Below are 23,387 nucleotides of genomic sequence, written 5' to 3'. Positions count from 1 at the left end.
CAGAGCTCTTGGGATAGAAAGCCAGACATTTTGAGCTGTGTTCGTTGGCATGGCAACTGTTTCCTGAGCCACAAGCCGCTCAACAAACTGGTCTGTTCTCTCCTGGAAACCCTCTGCCCTTCCAAAATTTCCAGGTCGGTCCCCTTGGACGTCAGGGGAATGCAGGGCCTTGGTCTCCAAGGCCCAGTCCAGTTTCTTTGGTGGTTGAGATGAAAGGCAAGAGAATTATACTTTATTTTCTAAAAAGTGGAGCAAAGCCTTTGCTTCCATGGTTGTGTTTTGAACCCAGAATTTCTGAAATAGAGAATTTAAAGACAAATGGAGTAATAACTATAGAGAATCTACTTTTTTATAAAGCACATGCATATGACCTGTTGTGTTGGGTTGGGTTCCTCCCTTTTCCATGGACAGTGCTGTGTTTCTGTTCCTATGGCAACTCCAAACAGTTTGCACATCTTCTACTCTGGAGCTGAGATTCCTCTCACATAGATGACCTCGCTTCAAACGTTACCTTACTTACTGATAGACTTTTTTTCTTGTAGCACTATACCTTGTGGGAAGTTTTCTCTTTTCTTTCTTTAAAGTACACCTAATTTGAGCAGCCAAAGGGGGTGGGGGATGGGAGATTTTTTTTTTTTTGAGGCACTCACTTTGGGGAGTACAGATAATTTTTTTTAATTGCACAAAAGAAAAATGAATGTTGAGATGATTCATTCAGTGTTTGAAAGAGACAGATCTGTTGAAACCGTGAGTTTCATATTTTGTGTGTAAAAAAAAAAAAGACAAAACAGGAGGGATGAAAGTTACATGTTTTGGGGTTTTATTTTTCTTGTATATAGGAATTTGTCGTCTTGATGATCCAATTTGTATGGTTATGGCCTGGAAGAATTACGACGTCAGAGGCTCTTCAACTATACTATACCTATGCTTACTGTTCTGTTTTTGTTACATGCGGTTCTTGTGTGAAGAATGGGCAATTGTATTCCACTATTTGAGGACACTGTCCATTCCTAGGCCGGAAGTACTTCTCTAAGTTCCCTTCTTAAGCCATTGCAACTTCTTTTCTTTGGATGATGTCTGACATTTTCAGCACTTCCTGTTCCTATAAACCCAAAGAATATAATCCTGAACATGAAGTGTTTCTATAAGGGATCCTCCTTCCCAGTAAGACAGGACTCACATAGGGACAAAAAGACAAAGAAAAGGAGCTTTCCTTCTGCCTCCCACCCCATGCCTCATTTACATGGGGGTAAAAACATCAATTCCAATTTGAATGCCTGGCTTTCATTTGGATGTTTCTCAAGCAGAGGCCAGAGGAAAGGCAGAGCGGTTTGTCAGAGTTAGATTCCTGTTCAACAGTTGAGCTGGGTGCTTCAAATCAGACAGTTTAGGGGGTAAACAGACCCTAGCTTTGATTCTTAAATTTGGGGTTGGGTCCCCTCCCGTACTGTGTAAGTTCTTGTAGCTGACACTCTCCTTGACAGAGGCAGAAGAAGGGACAGAGGCTTCAGCACTTTGCATCCCAACTCTTGCATACAGGAGCTTCGCCTGTATCCCCAGTGCCATGAGTTTGGACACTAGGTAGCATCTACACAAATAAGTCTACAAGAGCTTCCCTAACACTGTTGAGCTGCAGAACACTTGGAGAATGCCATCCACTCAATGTTTTCTTGTTCCTTTGCTGTCTGGATGGGCAGTCTGAAGGCCTGTGCGGGAAGAAGCACTGTTTACAGTAACCCTTACCGAGATAACGCACTGTCCCCTTAGACTACCCAGCTGAGGTGACACTGGCTTAGAACTGTTGTCTTGAAAGATCCGTGACCAAGATGGATGGTGCCTAGGTTTCTCTTGGTTCTTACCCATGCCACCTACTCTGAAGTTATTCTCTAAACCAAGAGTGGGATGAAATGTTGAGTCAGTGAGGCATAACCCTGACAAGCCACCAGGGTCCCGGTCCTACTCTGTGACTACTGCCCCTCCCCCACCTGCACCGCTCAAGTGTAATCCCGGGTGGTGCTGACTGAAAGGGGTCGCAGCGGAGTCCTGTCAGTATTTGTGGTGGCCTTTCAATAAGACAGTCTTCATCTCTAACCAGTAGAGTCCTGGCCCTAAAGAACCTGAGATCTGAACCAGCGAAGGTTTTCACATCAGGTTCCCAAACCCTCCAATTTTCATTCATATGCCTCCCACAGGCCAAGGGGAAACAGACACCAAAACTTGGGCTGAGGGTACTACCATGTGGAGAACTAGGGAAAAAAAAAAAAGTTTTTTGCACCTTATTGAAAAGAAACTTTTAAGTGCATACATAGTTAAGAGCTTTTATTGTGACAGGAGAACTTTTCCATATGCGTGCATACTCTCTGTAATTCCAGTGTAAAATGTTGTACTTGCACTAGCTTTTTTAAAACAAATATTAAAAAAAATGGAAGAATTCATATTCTATTTTCTAATCGTGGTGTGTCTATTTGTAGGATACACTCGAGTCTGTTTATTGAATTTTATGGTCCCTTTCTTTGATGGTGCTTGCAGGTTTTCTAGGTAGAAATTATTTCATTATTATAATAAAACAATGTTTGATTCAAAATTTGAACAAAATTGTTTTAAATAAATCGTCTGTATACCAGTACAAGTTTATTGTATAATACTCGTACTAATAATAAAATAACAGTGCCAATTGCAAACCTGGGTCTTTGTCTTCTCTTGGGTCCCTAACAAAAACCGTGGCTGAGAAAACTGTGTGGGTTCCTCCTCACTGCCTCTGCCCTGTCACCTCAGTTCACCCTGGAGAAACGGGTGGCACGCAGTCATGTGAGGCGTGGATGTCCCTAATCTGCATCTCCTATCTGCTCAACATTCTAGGTTTTTCTTCTCAAATGACTGGCAGCTTTGCACCTTCTGTGGCTTTATCAATGCAGGCTCTGCAGCTTTGCTCCAACTGGTAAGTGGCCTGGAGTTGAGGAGTGTGTTTCCCCCACGGTGCATGCCTCATGGAAACCTGCTGAGCAAGTCTTCCGGCACAAGAAGCCACTTCCATGGTTGTCTTGAGAAGACCGTGCACAGGTTGGTGTTGGGCTCGGTTTTGGAAAGATGTGGCTCAGCAGTTGCCTAGGCAAGTCATGCCTCCAGGATCAGCCATCCCCAGGTATGTCCTGTCCTGCTCCCATCCACACCCGTGTCTATGGACTTCTTCTGATTGAAATCTGAGCTCACACCGGGGAGAAAGAGAATGCCAGCAATAGGTCAGAGTTCTCACATGGCGGGGGAAGAATGGGAACTCTACTTCGACTTTCTTCTTGGTTCTATCTTTGACCTATCTAATTAGGACTCATCCCAGCAAACCAGGCCGCACAGCAGCATGTAGCCCCTGAAACAAGGATTTGGGGTTCTCCATACTGTATTTTAGTGTGTGGTGGTGGAGGGGGAACTTTCATGCCAGGAAGCCTCAAGGGACCAGACTAGAAGAGCTGTTCCTGGTGTACGGTGCGGGCAAGCCCCTCTGCTCACTTGATTAGATAACGAGAGACTGCTTGTGGCTAAGAGAACGCAAAAGGCTGAATAGGAAAAACACACAGCTTGCTGTGTTACTCTGAGGCATGCCTCGAAACTCGAAGAAGCATTGCACCAGTCTGAGACCAAAGGTACCACGTTCCTGCTTCCCTACTCTAGGGTTGTGCTTGCCTTTCCAAAGAAGACGCTCCCTGATATCTATCACCTAGGAGGAACATGCCAACATTGATTGCTCTGCTTCCCTGTCTACAGGGATGTGAGCAGGCAGCCTCGTGCTGTCACAGCCACCTTCACTTCTGCCACCATACCTCCCAGTCCATCGCAGGAAGTCCCATACATACACGGACAACAGGACTTCTCTGTCCATGTTGTAGTGGGTGCCTGAGCTGAAGGATGTCCAAATAGTGGGTCCTCTAGGCCCATTACATCATGGACCTGCTACAGCAAAGGGAATGTGTGTTCTTTTGCTGAAGCCTCTGCTCCAAGATGATCCTGGGGTATCTGGAGCTTTACAAGAGCTTGGCCATCATCTGCCTAGAACCAGATGGGGGTGGGCTGGCCTCTGGATGTGTAAGGCCATTAGTCTGCAACAAGGCTTATAGAGAACAGAAATGAGTAGCCTGGTTGCTGCGGGGGAAGAAAATAGAAGCCCAGGGAGGGAGCAGGCTGGACACATGGCATGGCACCTTCAGAGCAATGTCCCCCACAGTGGCACATGCTGCAGTGTTAACACAGGGGCCAGGCCTAAGAAAGACACAGGTGATACATAGCTCATTACAACACTGGAGGTTTGGAGAAAGGCACAGGTCCAGACAGACCTTCCTTACCAGCTGTGTTAAGTCCACTTCAATGGACTTAAACGTTCCTTTTCTTCTCACTTATTCTAGGCTCATTAAACTGACTTCAGGGCTAAAAGATGAAACTCGTGCTCCAGAGAGGTGGCCCCTTGACCCACGTGGGACAGAAAGGAAGTAGCATCCTCTAGACAAGTGCCGTCTCTCCTTGGCATTGCATAGCCTCTTGCGCAATGACTTCCTGGTGGTTAATCTTGTCGACCTGTCTATGTTTACAGTCACCAAGGAGATACACTCACTCTGTGAGGGGGTTTCCGGAAAGGCATCACAGAGAAGGGAAGACCCAACTGGAAAGTGAGGGGCACCATCCCATGGGCTGGGGACCTGGACTGGATAAAGGAGGTGGGGGGAAACCAGATGGAGCATGAGTAGTCAGTAATCTGATTTCCTGCTTTGTAAGCAAGCAGCCTGTGTTGCTGGTCACAGCCGCCAGCCACTCCCCCATCCTTGCCCACCATGGTGGTCAGTATCACTTGAACTTCGAGCTAGAAGAAATCCTTTCTCCCTTAGGCTGCTTCTTCCAGGTATTTGGTCATTGAGATGAAAAAAAAAAGTAGTGAACACATCCATCACAGAGTCCTCCTGAGTACAACCGTTCACATTTCTACAGGCCAAAGAACAACTCTTCTGGCCTTGGGAGCAGGGGTTAGAGAAGGGTTCAGAATGCAAATCTCCCAAACTTAAACTACAGCCTTAAAAAATACCAGTCTAGAAGTGGGCTGGCAATCCCCCATGTACTGGTGTGCTTGGATCTTCCCCACAGCATCAGGTAGTGTTGACACCGGGCAATTAACTAGCCCTTGCTCAGCAAGATCAAGCACACAGGACAGACACACTGCAGGACAGCTCTCGGGGCTTAGAGGAGCCTTTTCCCAGGACACAGTCCCTCTTACCAACCAATAACGTCCACTCTGCTGCAGAGCTACCTGCTTCTTCCTAGGCAGAATCAGTACTAGGGACTTCTTCTAACTCTCACTGTAAGTCCCTTTAGGCCACAGAGCACTTGGTTTTCAGCAAGAATTCTTTATAGTCTCATAAAACATCTGTGGGACTTCAAGATGGTTTGTAAGCTCTTGGAGAGGAGCCAGCCTAGCTGGGCTGAAGCAGGAGGATGGCAAGTTTGGGGTCATCCTGAGCTAATAGCTAGTTCCTTCCTGGATGCTCTTCCAGAGGATCCGGGTTCAATTCCCAGCACCCACATGGCAGCTCACAACTGCCTGTAACTCCAGTTCCAGGAGATCTGACACCCTCACACCAATGCACATAAAATAAAATAAATTATTTAAAGAAGAGGGGCTAATCAGGTTAGGACTGAGAAGGGAAAGAAAGAGGTTTGGTGGGGTCTCAGTCTATGACAAAACTATACAAGAATCTAAGACAGGACAGGCTTGCTAGCTACAAGCAGCTCCAAACAGGTAGGGAGACAAGGCCTGTTCCCAAGAAGGACTTCAGCGGGAGCATGGGCAGGATTCTTCATGTCCATTGACCCTGCCCATTGCGTTCTTTTCTTTTTAGCAACAAAAGCTGGAGGCAGTAGGTGGGGTGTGAGTTGCTTAGGCTCATGCCACACCTTTTCTCCAGCCAGGTGCCTTATGTGTTAACAATTGAGGGTCACTTACCTGACTGGGGGAGGCTTTCCCAACTCTAGCGACTCTATACAACTATGCTCCTGAATATGCAAACTCCAGCACTCAATCAAGACCACAGCATTCTATTAAAAGTGAAACAATTGTCCTTTAGAAAGAAAGCAAAGGCGGAAGGATAGGGTACAAAGGTTGGTTGAAACGAGGCAATGAGTTCTAGGTGCTGGCCCAGGGCCCCACAAGCACCCTGCTTCTGGGCTCCACACACGCACCAGGGCAAGCCCCAAGGCCTCTGGGTGCAAGATCAGGACAAGGACTCGATGTCGGCATCAGCGGTGGCACTGTTCCACCATGCAGCGCAGCCAGCCCACTGGGACAGACAAAAGGAGGACGGGAGAAGCATGGTGGGAGGTGGTTTCCACTCAGCTCAACATCTCTGCATCCCTGAGGTTAGCCAAACACTGTGTTGTGCTGCTGGGTCACCCGGATGAACGTCGCCCTCCTGCTGAGCTCTTTGAGTTTGGCAGCCCCTACATAGGTACAGGTAGACCGCAGTCCTCCGAGGATATCCAGAATTGTGTTTTCCACATCCCCTTTGTAAGGCACTTCCACAGTCTTGCCCTCAGAGGCCCTGGAGGGGGGAGGAGAGAGGGAGGAGGGTTAATCCAGTTCGTTTTCCCTTAATCACCCAGGTAGAACTATGCCCGCTATAGCTTTTATTTTGTGGACAACATCATACGTGCTGATGGTGTATTTTGGTCATTTTTACTCCCCATTATCTTCTCTTATCCTGTTCCTGCACCCACCAAAGCCCCTCTCTTTCCTCACCACGGCCCCCTGTTTTCATGTCGTTTTATTGATCTGCTTGTGACCCACTGCATTTAATCCTTCCTTCCAGGTTGAGGGTATTTATAGTAGTACACAGGCGCCTTACCAGTGGTCACACCGCTGAAGAAAATGACTGCCCCCCTCCCCCCCCCAGCAACCATTGGCTATAGCTCCTTGGAGACAGGTGGGGTGTCACGAGGTCTTCCCTTATATGGTGCAAGTCTGATTCACGTGACAACAGCTTCGGTGAGTTTATGAGGCCAAGAGCAATGGTATATCCACAGGATGGTGTTTGACCCCGCTCTGCCATCCCTACCACGTTCCTAGCAGATGGTGTATTCCTCGAAGCCTTGAGGAACTTCTCTACTCACCAAAGAAAGAGAAGTCTTGGTCAGCAATATGAGACAAAGCTGGATTCACCTGCCCCCACTTGTCCCCAGGAGTGACATTCTCCTTAGCAGTGCCTCTCTGCTGTTATGGTCCCTATTGGAACCGACCACCAAACAGCCAATACCCGAATTCCTCCCTGGGGAAAACAGACCCACTAGGTCAGCTCCATCTATCCCTTTTCACTGATAGAAAAGGCACAGAGGTTTTCTGTCCTCAGCACCAGCCCTGTGGATGCTAAACGTCCTCACCATGGACAACACAGGTCTGCCTAGGACATATAAAAAGTCTTGCCCTGAAGATGGAGTGACCGCACCCCCCTGCAGCCTACCTGTCCTTTGCCGGGTTCTAGCTCCCACCAGCTCCAATTGCTCCCATGTATCACCACACCCGCTGCTCAGAGCCAGGGAAGAGCTTTGTGAGTGGGGAACCCCCAGAACTTCGGGTGGCATCTCCACAGTCTGAGAGCAGAGCTTTGTCGTTTAGGCTGGGCCTAAACACACAAACATCAAATGACATCATCCCAAGGCCACCAGGAAACCTTGGTCCTGCAAACTGGAGATGCAGTCTGCCCATGCTTTCGTGGCAGCATCACAGAGGGCGCAGACCAGGCAAATCCCAACAAGTACCCAAATTCTTGAACGTTCTGTGCCTAGTCATTAACTAGAAAAATAGAAACTCAGTCTGAAGCTCATTGTCTAGAATTCAAAATCCTATCTTAGCATCTGTGCTCCCAAATACCTTTCGTGAACTCCGGCACCTTAAACCATTGGCTGGATGGGCTGTTTGGTGGCTGCTACAGAGCAGAAAGCTCAAGAAACCAGAGTCACTGACACATAAAGATGGTCAGATCACAGAACTCTGTGTCCTGAGACAGACACGTGCCCATGTGTGTCCACAACAGCTGCCATTGCGTTCTTCTCAGACGCTGCATGACCTTCCCAGATTCTTTCCCCTTTGCTAAGGTGATATCATCTTTTGTGAGTAATTCACAGTTGGACCCCAACATCTGCTCATCTGTAAGATGCCACATAAGTGCTAATGATTGACAAGCAGCTAGCCCAGCACTAATAACCAGGCAGTAGTTAACCATGGGGTCAGAGGAGGGAGTCGTCTCATGGGATGGTCACGGTGAGTGCCAGAGAGACAGGAGCAGGCTAAGCTTGTGATGCTCAGACTAACTGAAGAACTCTAAGGTCTGGATTCGCTTCCAGAACCGAGGCTCGGCGTTTCGATGGCACTTTCATCCTGCGGAACTTCCTGAACGCCCTGCCACTCCATGGCTTCTCCCTCAGCTCCTGGCATCTGTATTGTTGCAGCCTGCTCTGCTCTTTCTAGGACTTTCCGCAACAGCTGGGAGAGGGGGAAGTGTACTTCAGAGGGTGGCTCAGGTTCATCTCGGCCCAGCACAGACTCCACATGGCCCTCGGAAGGTAACTGGCTGCTGGTTAGACAAAGGGATTCTTGGCCAAATGTCCAGGTACCATGGAGGGAGGGGACAGGAAGCGACAGTAAGGAGTGTGCTCCACTTCTCAAGGAGGCTGGCCCCCACACCTTTGCCTGCCCAGTTCCCCTGCTACTGTAACACCATGTTTATCAAGACCCCCGCTTGGAGGGAAATGACTCGGGGGTGGGGGTTGGGGGAGAGATGGCAACTGCAGTTAGCTTCCCATACTCCAGAACATCCCACACCACTGCCGCTGCCTCTCAGTGGAGTCTTTCAGGACAAGGCAATACTCCCTCCCATTCAGGCACGTGCCCCTCCCAGACCTAGAATCACATCTCCAACTTTCCCACGCTTGCTTTCACAAATGCCAGCAGGATGGAAGTCAGTGCAGCATACAAAGACGTTGAGGGTGTTTTCTAGCACCCCTCCCCCCACTTAAGGGGACTATAACACAGAGTAGCCAGCCAGACTGGTGGACGCAGCCTCTGAGCCACATGGCAGCCATACCTGTACTCAGCGACTCCCCCCGCATGTTTCTTCATGGCCGTGTCAGAGCTCATGCCATAGAAGAGTTTCAGCTTCTGCCCGTTCCTCTCGATCACCTCTCCTGCACACTCGGTGTGGCCTGAAAACATGCCTCCCAGCATGACGAAGTCTGCGCCGGCTCCTACATACCAAGGAATGGATAAAAGGACGGGTCAGAGGCGGTGGGGGGGTGAGCGGGGAACGGACAAGACAGTCGGCACTTGAAGGTATCAGTGACTGGCTATGACACCTTCCAAACAGGTCTTTCTCCTTTAGGTCCACCAAAGCCTGAAACATCACATGTGTCTTAGTGCATCATCTGACTTGAATTCAGTACAATCACTGCAGCTCTGGGGATGCCGCTCAGTTGGGAGTGCGCTTGTCTATCATTCAGGAGGCCCCGGGTTTGATCCCAGCACTGTGCACTGTGTAAACCAGGCATGGCAGGGCATGCTGATAATCTCAGCACTTGGGAAGTGGAGACAACGGGGAGAAGTTTTTCAGGTCAGCCTTGGCTACAGCACTAGCCTAAGCTAGATGAGACTCCATCTCAAACCAAAAACAATTCAACAGGATTTTAAGTGATCTTTATATGCTGTTCTTGGGTAACTACGGATATCAAATATGATGCACTAGTTGAGTTCACCTATCACAAACTAACTCCCCACCCCCAGTTTTCTAAGTGGGTGGATCCTGGTCATCACTTATCCACAGCCATGAAGATCTCAGTAGCTCTGTAAAACACTTGCTCTTCCCCTGTGTGATACCCACCGTCAGGCTGTGGGACAGCAAGGAGGTCCTCTCTAGGGACCAGGCAAGTGCCAATGCTGTGCTCTTGGGCATCCCAACCTTCTCGGCCACAAACCAAATTAATGTCCATCAACAGAAAAGTGGCCTAGGAAGTGGAACACCAACAACCATGCCTCTCCCTGAGTCACTGAGGAATCTAAAACTAAACTGATTCATAATGGGTGCTGAGTAATCGGGGAAGGGGCAGGTCAACAGCAGGTGAGATGTAGCCTTGATGATGTCACTTATAAGGAAGGCTCTACCCCTCGGGTATGCACGGAGTCAGCCCCACTCTGTTTCATCCTAACGGATGCTGAGTGGGGCTGGCCCCTGGTAAGCAAGGCACAGCATGGACTCCACAGGGTACTGTCAGCAGCTCCCAGACACCGATGATGACCACAGCCCCCCTGCTGTGGTTTTAAGGGGACAGTGGGATGACTGATCTGGTCAAACCTCCAGATGAAGGGAGTCAGCAGCGGCACCCTGAGCACAGCTCCGTTAAGCACAACGGTTAAATGGTTCCCGGGGAGTTCTATGTCTCAGCACTCCACTGGCTTTCCGATTGGCCTTTTCTAGCTAAGGTCCCTCCCACTTCTCAGGGCATGCCGGGCTGCACTTTGGAGAATGTCGGAGGAGAGCTGAGCAAAGGGCCAGGTCCAGGATCAGGAACAAGGTCCTTTCTAAAGGAAGGAGCTTTTTAGATGCGTTCAGCTCCAAGTGCTGTGGTCCCTGGGAGATCGCAGAAGAAAGCACCACACCATAAAGGATGCTTAAGGATATGACCGAGAAAGCAAGAGTTCTCTCTGCCCTGAACTGTAGGACTATGACCATGTCATTCTTTCCTGGGGCCTCTGTCCTCTGGGCCATAAGCCAGGCAAGATGGAAGAGACAGAGGTTTATGTTTCCTTCCACGGCTCACCTAGGCCACTTGGGTTTTTTATGGTATACTTGGGGTTGCTAAGAAACCCTGCCAACAGGAACTCTCTGCCTGCTCCTCTGTCTCTAAAGACAGAACAGGGGCTGGTGAGATGGCTCATGGGGTTAAGGCACTTGCTGCCAAGCCTAAATACCTGAGTTTGATCCCCCAGATCCACATGGTGGAACGAGAGACTGGTTCCAATAAGGTGTCCCCTGGCATCCACGTGTAGATGCCTGCACACATTCAAGTATTAAAAAGAGAACTTTTGTTTTTATCACTAAGAAAGTTTCCAGTGTGCGTGCATGCATGCATGTGTGCGTGCGTGCGTGCGTGCGTGCGTGCATGCGGTGTAGTGTACCACTTAACAGTTCAGAGCTGGGCAGCTAGTTCTGGTTTCTATAAGGATTACGGAAAGTTAAGCAGCCAGCACAGGGCTCGAATGTCCTGTTTTACCACCCTGCCTCTTTTGTTGAAATATTGGACAGTGTGGAGCAAAAACCAGGACCCCAGAGGCCCTATGAGCTCTGTTGGGTTACAGTGGGCACTGCTGCCCTCTAGTGGGAAGTAGGCTGACCAGCCTCTGCCAAGACTGGGTCCAGCCAGGATGAGGTGGGGACTCAAGTCAAGTTGAGCCGAAACCACCTGGTGGTCTCTTCACAACATACCAAGTACTGCGCAAGGCCACCGGTGCCCTGGGCGTCCTCATTCTCATGAAACTATCACAATTTGACCCGCTCCTGGCTGGCATTGCCTTCACCACAGATCCCCATTCTGAACACCCAGCTTGCTCAGCTACAGACCAGAACCAAAACTGAGCCAGGATTTTGCCTGGATTTCATTCCCATCTGACAAAGAAAACTCCCGATAAGCCCAGAAGCCCCTCAGGGGTTCCCTCTTCCATCTGGTTCTTCCGAGCTGCCCAGAGCCCCTCCTTCCCTTTTTCCTCCAATAACAGGGCTGTCCCTGGCACTTACCAAAGGCTTTGGCGACATCTCCTGGACATGTACAGCCTCCATCCTTCAAAGAAAGGAAGGAGAGGATCAGTAAGGTGGGGGCAGGGGACAAGCCAGACCATGCCTCACCCATGAGAATAAAGTGACCAGGAGCCACCTTCCACCCCTAGCCAAGCAGATGGCCCAAGAGCCTAGAGGCTGACTTTCTAACTAAGACTACCCTTGGCACTTCGGCTCCCCAACCCCATCCTTTCTCTGATGGCTAGAGACTGGCATGCCAGCCCCTCCTCCATCTGGGCTCAAGTACCCTTGTCTGGGGAGGAAAACCAAGTGTGGCAGACTAACCAGTGTCCTCTGCTAGACCGTTACATAACTTGCCCAGCCACCCCATGGTCCCTGCTCCTTCCTACTCAGAAGCCACTCCTCCCTCCCTGCCTGGTGAAAGGTGAGATTTATTTAGTCTGAGTGCTAGATTATTTTAAGAGCCGAGAAAAGGGCATAGAGCTGGCTTCTTTATCTTCTCAGCTGCCTGTGTCTCCAGCCCATCGTGTCCTTAAATAAGAGCTCACTGCCAACATCTACTCTGCCCACACAACACAGGCTCTCCTCCTGGGCAGTGGGGATCAGTTGCAACCTCAGGCTACTGCAACCCAGTTTTAAATTCCTAAGATGTGGCTCTCACATGTTTCCTTATGAACAGACCCTAAAGGCCCAGACTGCTACCTGATAGCTCCAACAGAGCCTGGATGATACAGACATAGGAAGGAGGGTTACGGTGCTCTGGGGTGTCAGGAAAACACAGGACAACCCAGGAAGCAAAGAGAAGAGATGGACAGGTGGGATAAAGTGACAGGGATGGAGGCAAGGCTCAGCACGGTCCTCCAAGGAAAGGCCCAGCTCCAGAAGGTAAGAGCCAGCTATGTGGAGCTGGATGTTTGGGTTAGAAAGAGAACACAGTATGCACCTGTGGGAACCACGCATCTCAAGTTGGGGGGCAATTGTGTTCAAGTGTAGCAAGGCACTTTTTCTCTTTTTGGGGGTGGGGATGGGGGAGGGTTGAGACAGGGTTTCTCTATAGTTTGGAGCCTGTCCTCGAACTAGCTCTTGTAGACCAGGCTGCCGGAAGACTGTAGAAAGAGCTAGCCCTGGGAAAATCTGCAAAGCAGTAACTAACAAGTGTTTCTTGTTTTGTCTTTCAGCATGGTTAACATGATATTGAAGGATAAAGGCACCGTGGGATGTAAGTGATTTGGTTCATAAGTTTTCAGTGGGCCTCTTATGCTTAAAAAGAATTGCTCAGGGGCTGAGGCAGTTAGCCAGTTGGTGAAGCATTTGGTTCCTAATTTGAGTTTGAAGACCCAGAACTCAGGTATAAAAGCTGGGTTCAACAGCACACATACAACCTCAGCACCGCCATAGATAAAGCCTGGAGAAACTCACCAGACAGCTGACCCGGCCTGTATGGGAAAGTCCCAGGCCAATGAAAGATGTCGTTTCACACAAAAGATGGAAAGTGCCTGAGAGTTGTGACTCATGGCTGACCTCTGACCTCTTATGCAACACGTGCACCCAAGCACACATTATGGCTCTGAAATAAAGGATGGTGAGAGAAAGAAGGGGACAGGATGGGGGGGGGCACGGATGATGACTAAGGACTCAAATACTTTCCTTGGTCGAAAGATACTCTAAACTTACTCAGTTCCTCATTCAAAGTCAAGATTCTAAGGTTGGTATCTTGAACTGGGTAGAGAAACAAGACTGAGAGAATTCCAGTGGCTCTCCTAGGACCACAGAGCTGAGAAACTGTGGCTCTCCTAGGACCAAACATCTGAGAAACCATGGCTCTGCTAGGACCACAGAGCTGAGAAACCGTGGCTCTCCCAGGACCACACAGCTGAGAGACTGATTGACGCCCCTAGAACCCCACAGCTGTAACAGTGGAAAAATGAGATTAGAAACAACCCCTTAAGACAGCCTTCTGAATGATACTAGTTTTCTTCTTTGTGTTTATTTGGCATTCCTCAGACTTTCCTGAGTTAAGTTCTAATTTATTGGTGAATTCGCCAAGCCTCCCAAAATTTAATTATTTAATAGATTTGGTTAAATCTTTCTAAATGATGATGCAAGTAGACAATTAACTGGTCACACCTTGAGCTTTGCCTGAAATATCATGACTGGATCAGGAGTCCTTCTCCCTGCCTCCTCCCGTGTGGGCCATGACAGAAACACTTGAAGCCTGGCCTGCTGAACAGACCCCACATGGCTAGGCTACTAGGTACACTCTTCACAAAGCAACAGTACTGCAGGCCTGGGCTGTCACCACTGCTAATCTACACAGAAGTGGCTTCCAGTACTCCAAGTGGGACCTGGCTCTGGAACTATCCAGTGAGGCCTAATCTCCTCTGTAGAAAACATTGGTTCTCAAGGTCAAGGACAGGTGGGGGAGGATCTAGAGGGATCCTTGGGCTCACCTTCTGAGCTCTTGATTTAGTTGGTCAGGTCTGGGGTAGGGCCCAAGACTTTCTCTAACAAGCTGTCACTGCCTTGCAGAACGGCTGAGTTAGGCTAACTGTGATGTGATGCTGTACACAGAAGGTGGCTGACCTCCCTTTAGTCACCTGGGAGGCATGTGTATGTCTACCCCACCATACCCCAATCTTTGGGAAGTTTGAAGTTTTTAGACATAAGGATGGTGTCTGAACGAGCCTATAGTAAGACCTTGTCCTGGTTAGGTCTCTGTCAACCTTGCAATGGTTTTCAACATGTGGGTCACAACCCCCACGGGATCATCTATTAGATATCCTCCATGTTAGATGTTTATATTACAATTCATAACAGTAGCAAAATTTTAGTTAGGAAGCAGTGATGAAATAATCGTAGTTGGGGGTCACCACAACATGAGGAACTGTATATAGTAAAGGGTCATAGCGTTAGGAAGGTTGAGAACAACTGAGCTACACTCATCTGAGAAGAGGGACAATCAATTGAAAAAATGTCCCCATTAGATCTGCCTGGAGATAAGTCTGTAGTGCATTTTCTTGATTGGTTTTTGATGTGGGCAGGCCCAACTCACTGTAGGTGGTGCCACCCCTGTGTTGTATAAGAAAGAGGCTGAGCAAACTATGCGGACCAAGTCAGTCAGCAGCACTCTTCCATGGCCTCTGCATTAGCTCCTGCCTCCAAGCTCCTGCCCTGACTTCCCTTGGTGATGAACTATGGTGTGGACCTGGAAGCTGAAATAAACCCTTTCCTCCCCAAGTTCCTTTTGATCGTAGTGTTCTATCACAGCCATAGGAATCCTAAGAAAGATGTACTAACATGGTATAACCTCCTCTCAATTGCTAGCAGGAGCCATTCAGGACCTGTATGTGATGTGAGGTCAAAATATGTGACCCCTGATGGCAACGATCACTGGTAATGGAGACTTACAATCACACCTGAGGCTTTGGGGCTGTCCTCCTGCTAGTAGACGGTCCTTAAGGTCACAACATTGGAACAACTGTGATGACCTGACCGTGTGACCCTTACAAGATCAGGCCCAAGTCCTCCTAGAAGGAAGGGGCGGGGAGGGTCCGATGAAAGTGGAAGCCCAGCCACTCACGCATTCCTGCCCAGCTGCGTGTGGTTCGGGATTATAAAGGAGCTAGGAGGTTTGACTGCATTCGGGACCACAGCTACATTAAGTCACATCTGGGAGGTGGTCACTCACATCCGGGTGGCACTTGGCAGTGATGCAGCTGTTTCTGAGACACACATCCTCCTCAACCATGTCCTTGTAAGCAAGCCCCATAACCACTGGCTCACCAAGCTGGCTAGGGGTGGGATCATTTCTGTGTTCTGGCGTCTGTGCCTAATCTGGTGTAAACAGATGCTCGTTCCCATCGCCCCTGGAAAAGTTATACAACCAGGCTAACCTCGGAAAGAGTTAACGTTATTGAGTCCAGGAATGGGTAGGTATAAACACAAGCTTCTTGGAAGCATCCTCACAGCTAGTTCCTGACAGGGACTTGGAGTCATAAGCAGACTAGAGCCTGGTATTCCCGGGTGGCTCCAGCTAGGTTAAAGGCCTTTGCTTGCAAATGCAGATTAGCGATGCTGTCAGTGTTTTACATGCTACTTCAATAAATGTGTGCTCCAGAGAAGAGCTGGAGTCCACTGCTTGAGAATACCAAGAAACAACCAGACACATCATCTATCCATCCATCCACTCATCCATCCATCTCGGCTCCACAAGCAGGTGCCATGGTTCACCACAACATGAGCCCAGAGTGAGCAGCTCAACTCCCAAACCTATCGCCAGCAATCGGCATGGTGTGGAGTAGGTGCACAGAAGGAAGGACCCACCGCACCTTGTCATTCAATCACTCAGTCCTTAGTAACACTTGATGGCTAATGATGGTGAGCAACGTCATTGTTCAGGAGCTCTGTCAGAATGCTGGCACCATGCTCAACTCCTTCGTTACCATGCCCTCCACAAGTGACAGGGGAGGCAGAAGCACCCACGGACCTCAGCTCACTCGCTCCTCCTGTCAGATGCCCCTGACACAAGGTCTGAGGTCTGCCTCTCATCTGCTCACCCTCCTGCTTCCTCAGCCATACATAGATTCCCAAGACCCATGGGCTCCTCAGCTGCCAGGTCTCCAGCCCATGAATCCTCCTCAGTGCCTGTCATGGCCCTCAAAAATCAACATGAAGCCACAAAACCAAAGTGAATTTTTTTCTCATTCTTGTGAACCAGCACATGCAGCAGAATCGGACTCTTCCTCCTTTACCAGCCCCACAAATACCAATTCCACTGCCAAGACTTAGTTCTGTTCCCTAAACACCCTTTGCGTTGGGGTGTGGCTCTGCAGACTTGCTTCCCAGTCCTTAGTGGACGGCTTGGTCACCTCCAGTCTGAATTGTACCTTCCTAGCTAGATTCCTCCCTCATCTGTCCCTTCCCAATCCTTCCCAAAGGAGCCTGATTTGGTTGCTATAAGACAAGCCACTCGCCCTCTGCACTGACATCTTTGATGACTTCCTATTATACTCGGAAGAAAGCTCAGCTTTCCACATGTCCCCCAGAGTTCTTGCCCACAGTCGCCCTGGAATTCATCTATGACACACATTCTTCTGCCCCCTCCCAGGTCACCACTCCAAAAGGGTGACTTTGAGGTCTTTTTAAATGTCCTCTTCTCTTGTTTCATAAATGTTCTTCAGCTCCTTTATACCATTTTATCTGGAATAAATCACCCCCCTTTCATATCACTTCCCAAAGCATTTCCCAACTCCCGGATCTGAGATATGATGACCTATGTCAGCCCCATGCAAATTCATCCTGACATCCAAATCCCTAACACATGTAGAACGTGACAGTATTTGGAAAAAGGATCTTTGAAGACAGCATGGTCCCTCAGGGCCAGGGCCACAGTCATGATCTCCCCATGGTCCCCACAGGCTTCCAGACCCTCCTAATACTTACAGAGATGATGTGCCCCTTGAGGCCATGGGCAGAGTCCGCACACTCTATTACGGCACTCAGCTGGGGGTAGCCCACTCCTGTCTTGGTTCGGGTAGTGCACACAGAACCTGCACGGAAGGAGAGGTGGATGCAGGGATGGTTCGGAGGAGTAGAACACAACATGAAATGATGCCCTTCACAGTCGTATTGCCCTGCCCCAGTGAAGCTGTGGGCATGCTTGCAGGATAAGTGCTTGTAGTTACAAGGTCTCACTATGAACCACAGCACCGGCCACATGCGCCCCTCAAGTCCTTGGCCAATGTCCTAGACATCATCTCTCACAAACCCTCAGTGCCCCTTCTGCTGCGATGTCTACTCCCGGCAATGGAGGAACACTGGCTCTAGCTTCCTCTCTCTTCCACACATCCTTCACTCTTCCACATATGCAGATTCCACGTCGAGAGCTCACTCGGAATCCTCCCAGCTTTCTCCAAGCTTCTTCACCTTCAACTTTTGCCAAGCTACTCTCCACACTCCACTGCTCAGCCCAGGAGGCTGGAAATCCAACACCTACCTGGCTATAATGGAGCACATTTGTATTAGGGAAAAGAAGGGCTTGTCCCTGGGCCTGATCTTTACAAACCCTCGGGAAGAGGAATCCCTATAACTGTTTTTCTATTTATTCAACCCTGGGCCAAACATAGCCCAGCTTCCACTCATCTCCTTGGCCTGAGTCCCCACTCAGCCTAGACCTGAGGTCAGCTTGGCTTTCAGTAGTCATGCCAACACACGGATATCTTTCTCCCTTGCCTCTTCCTGTCCCGATGTCCCATTCAGTCCTGGTTGTGTTCTCTTGGGTCCAGGAGAACACCAGTATCCTGATCCTATGATGCCTGTTCCCACTTTAATCTCATCTTATCCCCAAAGCAAGTGAGTACCCGCCTCCCATCTTATCTGCCATTCTTTCCATGTGCGCTTACCACTGACTTTTCAGGAAGTTTCTTCTCACCTCAGGGGTTCTCTATACTCTGAGTTTTTCCCTCCCCTCCCCGTCCCCTCCTCTCCCTTCCTTTCTTCTCTTCACTCTCCCCTCCACCACCCACCTAACATTCCCTACTGTCCAGGCAACCCTTTTTCATTTGTCAGACTTCATCTGAAATGTCACTGCCCCAGGGAAGCTGCGTATTGCATTGTCTTTTGAGAAGCCCGCTTCAATTATTATTTGTGTAGGAGTTCTGGGGACTGTTTTCTCTGCTGGATAGTAAGCTGTGGAGATTTCACCCTCTTGGCTAAGCTGACACGGAGAAGGAGCCTCATGCCTGAGAGCGCTATAAATAGCATGGAAAGAATGTGGGGACTCAAGCGTGAGCGAGTCACCGCCATCCTCCTGCTCTGCAGCTTGCTCACCTCCTGCGGCATGTCTTGTGGGGTCTCCGTGTGCTGCTGGAGGGGCAGACCAGGAACTGTTTATCTTGCTCAGAAAGTTATGCACTGCTTAGGTGGGTGGCAGTGAGGAAAACCACAGGAAGACAGTCGGGCTTAAAGTCTTCCTGAAGGTTAGAAGCCCGCAAGCTTTGTGAGTAGACGGGACCAGTTTTCAATATATACACTGACACGCGCTAGGTCACAGCACAAGAGGTCATTCACCTATGGCAACACCCTTACAGGAGCTTCCTCTCTGCTTCCTTTTTAAGATTGTCTTTTGGGGGTAGAAGGCTGTTATTTTTTAGTGGGGGGGGGGGAGTCTATCTGCTGTTATTTTTAGTCCCAGATAAAGTGTCTATCTTTTTTTTTTTTCTTCTCTCCAATGCTAGTGTCTGGGTAATAATGGCTGTCCAGGGCAGAATTTTAAAACATGGCTGTGAGAATGCATGCTTGGGTGAGGGAAACAGGAAGACAAATGCCAGCCAGGCCCAGAAGAAACAGCTACTCACAGGTTAAGGCTGAAATGACTTTAGTTGGTTCCTTCGTTCAAGAGGCCCTGCGGGTGGCCCTAGTGTCTAAGAGGTAGATTAGTTATCAGGTTGGGAGTCAATGTGGGCCACAGGTCATGTTCAAACTTCGATGCTTAGTCACGAGCCTGTCTACAATGTCTGGGGTCCTTCCAACACTCACATGAGCCCAGCCATCCTTGTTCGTTCACCGTCCTCATGTATTCCCTAGCCCGACCTTCCTCTTCAGGGATCTGCACAGCCTGCTCTTCCACACAAACATGCTGAAGCAGGGCCTCAAAACTCAGCTACATGCCTGTTCTGGACTTTCGCTGGACCGCCAGCTCCCGAAAAATCACATGGAGACTTTTTATTAATTATGAGATAAAACAGAGACACATCTTCACAGTGTACAAAAAGATTATCCCACAGCACATGCCTGCTCATGGAGAAGGTCATCAGGGAGCAGCTCGGGGACACTGCTTCATGGAGACACTCAGTGATCTTCCACAGAATGTGTCCTGAGCCCCTGGGTGTCTTTCATGGTTCCCATGTAGCCACCTCCAGAAGCCCAAGCCCCAGTAGCCTGTTTCCCATAGACAGCCCTCTTGGGATCAACCGGTCTGACCCAGTCCCCTGCTCCCTACAGACAGCCCTCCTGTGATCCCATAAGTCAGATAGCCCTCTTGCAGTCAACAGGTCTTACCCAGTCCCCTGTTCCCCAAAGACAGCCCTCCTGAGAGCAACAGGTCTTACCCGGTCCAACTCCCACTTTGATGATATCTGCTCCAGAGAGAATGAGCTCCTCCACCATCTCTCCTGTCACCACATTTCCTGCCTGTGACAAGAAGAACACAGTTCTCCATCACAGGAAATGACTCTTGGGGGTGGGGGTGAGGTACAGGGGTCGTGGGGTGGCCAGTGGGAAGTTTCACTCCTGACCCAAGGGTATGTGTGTATTAAGGCTACCAGGGTTCCAGGAGACAAAAAGAAAACACTACATCCAATTTTGAAGGTGGTAAGTCTGGGAATCAGTGAGTATGTTCCTGGCTTTCTCTTCGCATAAATTCCAATGCAGAAGCTGATACCAGGAGATCCCTTCTGGGAAAGTCACCTGGGTGAACTAATGATATGTGAAGCTACAGGAAAGCAGAATTTTTAGAAACATACAAAATCTGAGGGTATACAGGCCAGACTTAAGGAACATCTCAACACTGGTCAGATCAAAACAAAATCTTCTAGGGAACCCCAAACCCATAAGCAATGAAACACAGTCAGCTGGTCAAAACCCCCTTAGCAATGGGCATAAGCTACTTTGGCATCTGTGAAAGCCCTGGAGAATCTCTACAGAACCCAGAAAGTCACGGTTAGAAAACGGACCTTCTCGCGATTGAGAAAACACTCGAGTGTCTGGCCCTAGGGTTGGGGTTTCCACCTTGGTAGAAAAGGGCAGGCAGGCCCTGCTGGGCCATATGCCACTGGCACAGGCTCTGTCTACAAATGGAGTGAAGCCTAGGCCCTAAGAATAGACCCACAATCCAGGAAGTGGCGGAATCCATCAAGCGCAAGAATGCATCTGCGCTGGAAATAGTACAAGCTCTCTGACTGAAGGAGCTTGAGGGAACAAAAATAGGCCTTTCATTACAACTCACTGCCCCCATGGCGTCTTCAGCTGGTACTCAGGATGCCTGGCAACATGCCCTGACTGGATGTTCACAAGCGGGCAAAGTCCCATGTTGCAAAAATGCAGCCTTGCTCATTGTACTCCCACCAAAGCCCAAGTGGCCTTTCGCTAAATTAACTCCCTGAGGGAAATCATCTTTTTTTTTTTTAAACTTAAACAAAATAACTTGAACTTCACAAAAGAAAGTTGTGAGAAAGAGGTGACAAGGCCAGCTTGAATGCAAGCCCCAGCTGCCAACAGAAAAGCATGGCAGATGTCACAGAAGGAGGACTGGGACAGAGTTAAAGGTAGCGCTGTTTCCCTGTAAACTCAGCTGGGGAGTGTAAAGGCAGAATTAGAACCATCTACACAAAAACGAAATGCACGAGAGTAGATGATCCAACCAACAGAGAGCCAGCTAGAGAAAAGCACGCGTAGCTGTGGCAAAGGGTGATCGGCTGGCACATATGCAGAACTCAGGAGCGCCATAAGAAAAAACGCTGACCTAATCAGGGACTGTACTCAACTTCAGTAATAACGAAAATTAATGTGCCACTGTGAGCCTGATTTTCATATATCAAATCATCAGTGGTTATAGACATAAAATACTAAGAAGAAAATAACACATAAGCTCTCGCTACTGGTGAGATGTCCTTTCTAGCATAGGTTTCCTGGGGGAAAAAAAAAAAAAAACGAGACCACAAAATAGGATACATCCCTTGTCTCATGAGCTCTGAGATTCTCTCTCAGTGAAACCATCACAAGCATGACCAAAGAGTTAGCCACCAAGATGTATCCTTCCCAAAGTGAAAAACTGTGAATTTCTCCCACAGGAATGGATCATCTGGAAATCACAAAAGAAGACAAGACCATATCAGAAATAGAAATAGCAATCAGGCTTTGGCATGAAGTTTCCAGTTCTGCACAGGTGGCCCCTTGGTCACGGACCAGAGGTCTGTGGGCAGGGAGGGGCTGGTCAGGGTCATTAAGTGAGTGTGTTTTCTGTCAGTACAAAGCACCTTGTGTAGGGAGTGGACACAGGCTTGAGTGTGTGACAGTCCATTGGAAGCATGATGTGCCCTGTAACTGTGATAGTTTAATGCCTGTTCACTTCCTGGACTATGTGCCCTGATCTGAGGCACAGAGACAGGCAGGAAGCCATTCCGGTCAGGCACCCCCACTATCCCAGGGTCATGAGATATCCAAAATATCCCGAAAGCTCATAGGCAAATGCTACATCTACAATGCAGCAGTATTGGCGGGTGGGACTCGGGGGAACTGAGGGTGCTATTGTATCAATAGGTTCATCCGTTGATGAATTCCTGACTTCTCAAGTTCTTTGGGGGGAGGATGTGGGAATTTCAGGAGACCAGAGCCTGGTTAGATGAAGTGGGTGCTGAGGTCCTTAGGGTGTGTCTCATCCCTAGCCACCTTCATCTCCGAGTCTCTGCTTCCCTATGAGGTATGTGGTTTTACTCTACCAAATACACCCTGCCACGATGTTCACCTCAACACAGACCCAGAGTTATAGAACCATGACCTGCAATTTCTGAAACCCGAAACCAAAACAAACCTTACTTTTTCTCAGGTTTTTTTTTTTTTTTTTGTTGGAAAGCAGATTAATAGACCCAGGGAAGCAAGGCAACTTCCAGCTTCAAGGCCCTAGTCAAAAATGAAATGATGCCCGGGCCTGGTGGCACACGCCTATAATCCAACCAATATAGGAAGGCAATCAATAGGATCACAAATTTAGGGCTAATGGAGACAGCTTAGTGAGGTCCTGTCTCTAAATATTAACAAAGATGGCTGGGGGTGTGACTTAGTATAACATTCATCTAGTATTTTTAAAGCCCTGGGTTCCATCCAGGGCTGAGGGGAGAGGGGGGCAGAATAAAAACATCCCTGTCTAAGCGTATGAAACCACAGGTTCAATGCCCAAAAACGAAATCAGAAAAGAAAAAAAGAGAGGAAAAGAAAATAGACATGTCGAGTCTGTATTAACCCAATTAAGAGCATCTAGAATGTTGAGCAGGAAAATACCGAGGAATAGTTAGCCCCTCCCCTCAGCCAGCACCTTTGCCTTCCCTTCCCCAGTTGGCCAGGGTTGAACAGCAAGGCAAGGAGCCCTGGCCTGGTGCGAGGCCAGGAATCGCCTGCTTGTGCAATGATTCTAAAAGCACTCAGCATTCACCTAGTACCCTTCAGCTCAAGAACACCGGGCAAATGCTAATTCCTCCCCACAATGCCTCTGGAAGCCAGAGAAGAGAAATTAACATTTTCCAAACCACGGAGAGCCAAAGGCATGAGCGTCAACTGGAGGATTCCAGGGGTCAGCGCAGGCAGTAAATAGCTTAGGAATAAACATCTACCTTGCCAAAGTCTTCAGTTCATTGCTGTGGAAACCAAGCAGAGCCACGAAACTCCTCCTGGCCAGCCAGCAGGCACTGCAGAGCCCTGCTGCTGGAGGTTGCCTAGAGGCTTCTGGGAACTTACTACCCACCCCTTTCTGCCTGGCTCCTGCTTGGCAACCCCTGGCTGTGCACTTGCCGCACAGGCTTT

General features: G+C 49.0%; 1 protein-coding gene across 1 annotated transcript in view; it reads right to left on the bottom strand.

The window, feature by feature from the left end:
• Positions 1-6,056: 6,056 nt before the first annotated feature.
• Gmpr (guanosine monophosphate reductase) overlaps positions 6,057-23,387 on the bottom strand; it is a 34,984-nt gene continuing 17,653 nt past the window's right edge. Inside the window, exons 5-9 of the mRNA XM_005355103.3 lie at positions 19,922-20,003; positions 17,256-17,362; positions 11,814-11,856; positions 9,114-9,273; positions 6,057-6,575 (exon numbers count right to left, since the gene is read on the bottom strand). Of these exons, the coding sequence (XP_005355160.1) occupies positions 6,395-6,575; positions 9,114-9,273; positions 11,814-11,856; positions 17,256-17,362; positions 19,922-20,003 (573 nt within the window). The 3' untranslated portion in view covers positions 6,057-6,394. The remainder of the gene's footprint in view (positions 6,576-9,113; positions 9,274-11,813; positions 11,857-17,255; positions 17,363-19,921; positions 20,004-23,387) is intronic.

This window comes from Microtus ochrogaster, chromosome 16 (genome assembly GCF_000317375.1).
Source record: "Microtus ochrogaster isolate Prairie Vole_2 chromosome 16, MicOch1.0, whole genome shotgun sequence".
NCBI classification, from domain to species: domain Eukaryota; kingdom Metazoa; phylum Chordata; class Mammalia; order Rodentia; family Cricetidae; genus Microtus; species Microtus ochrogaster.
This window is presented reverse-complemented; position numbering and strand designations above follow the sequence as displayed.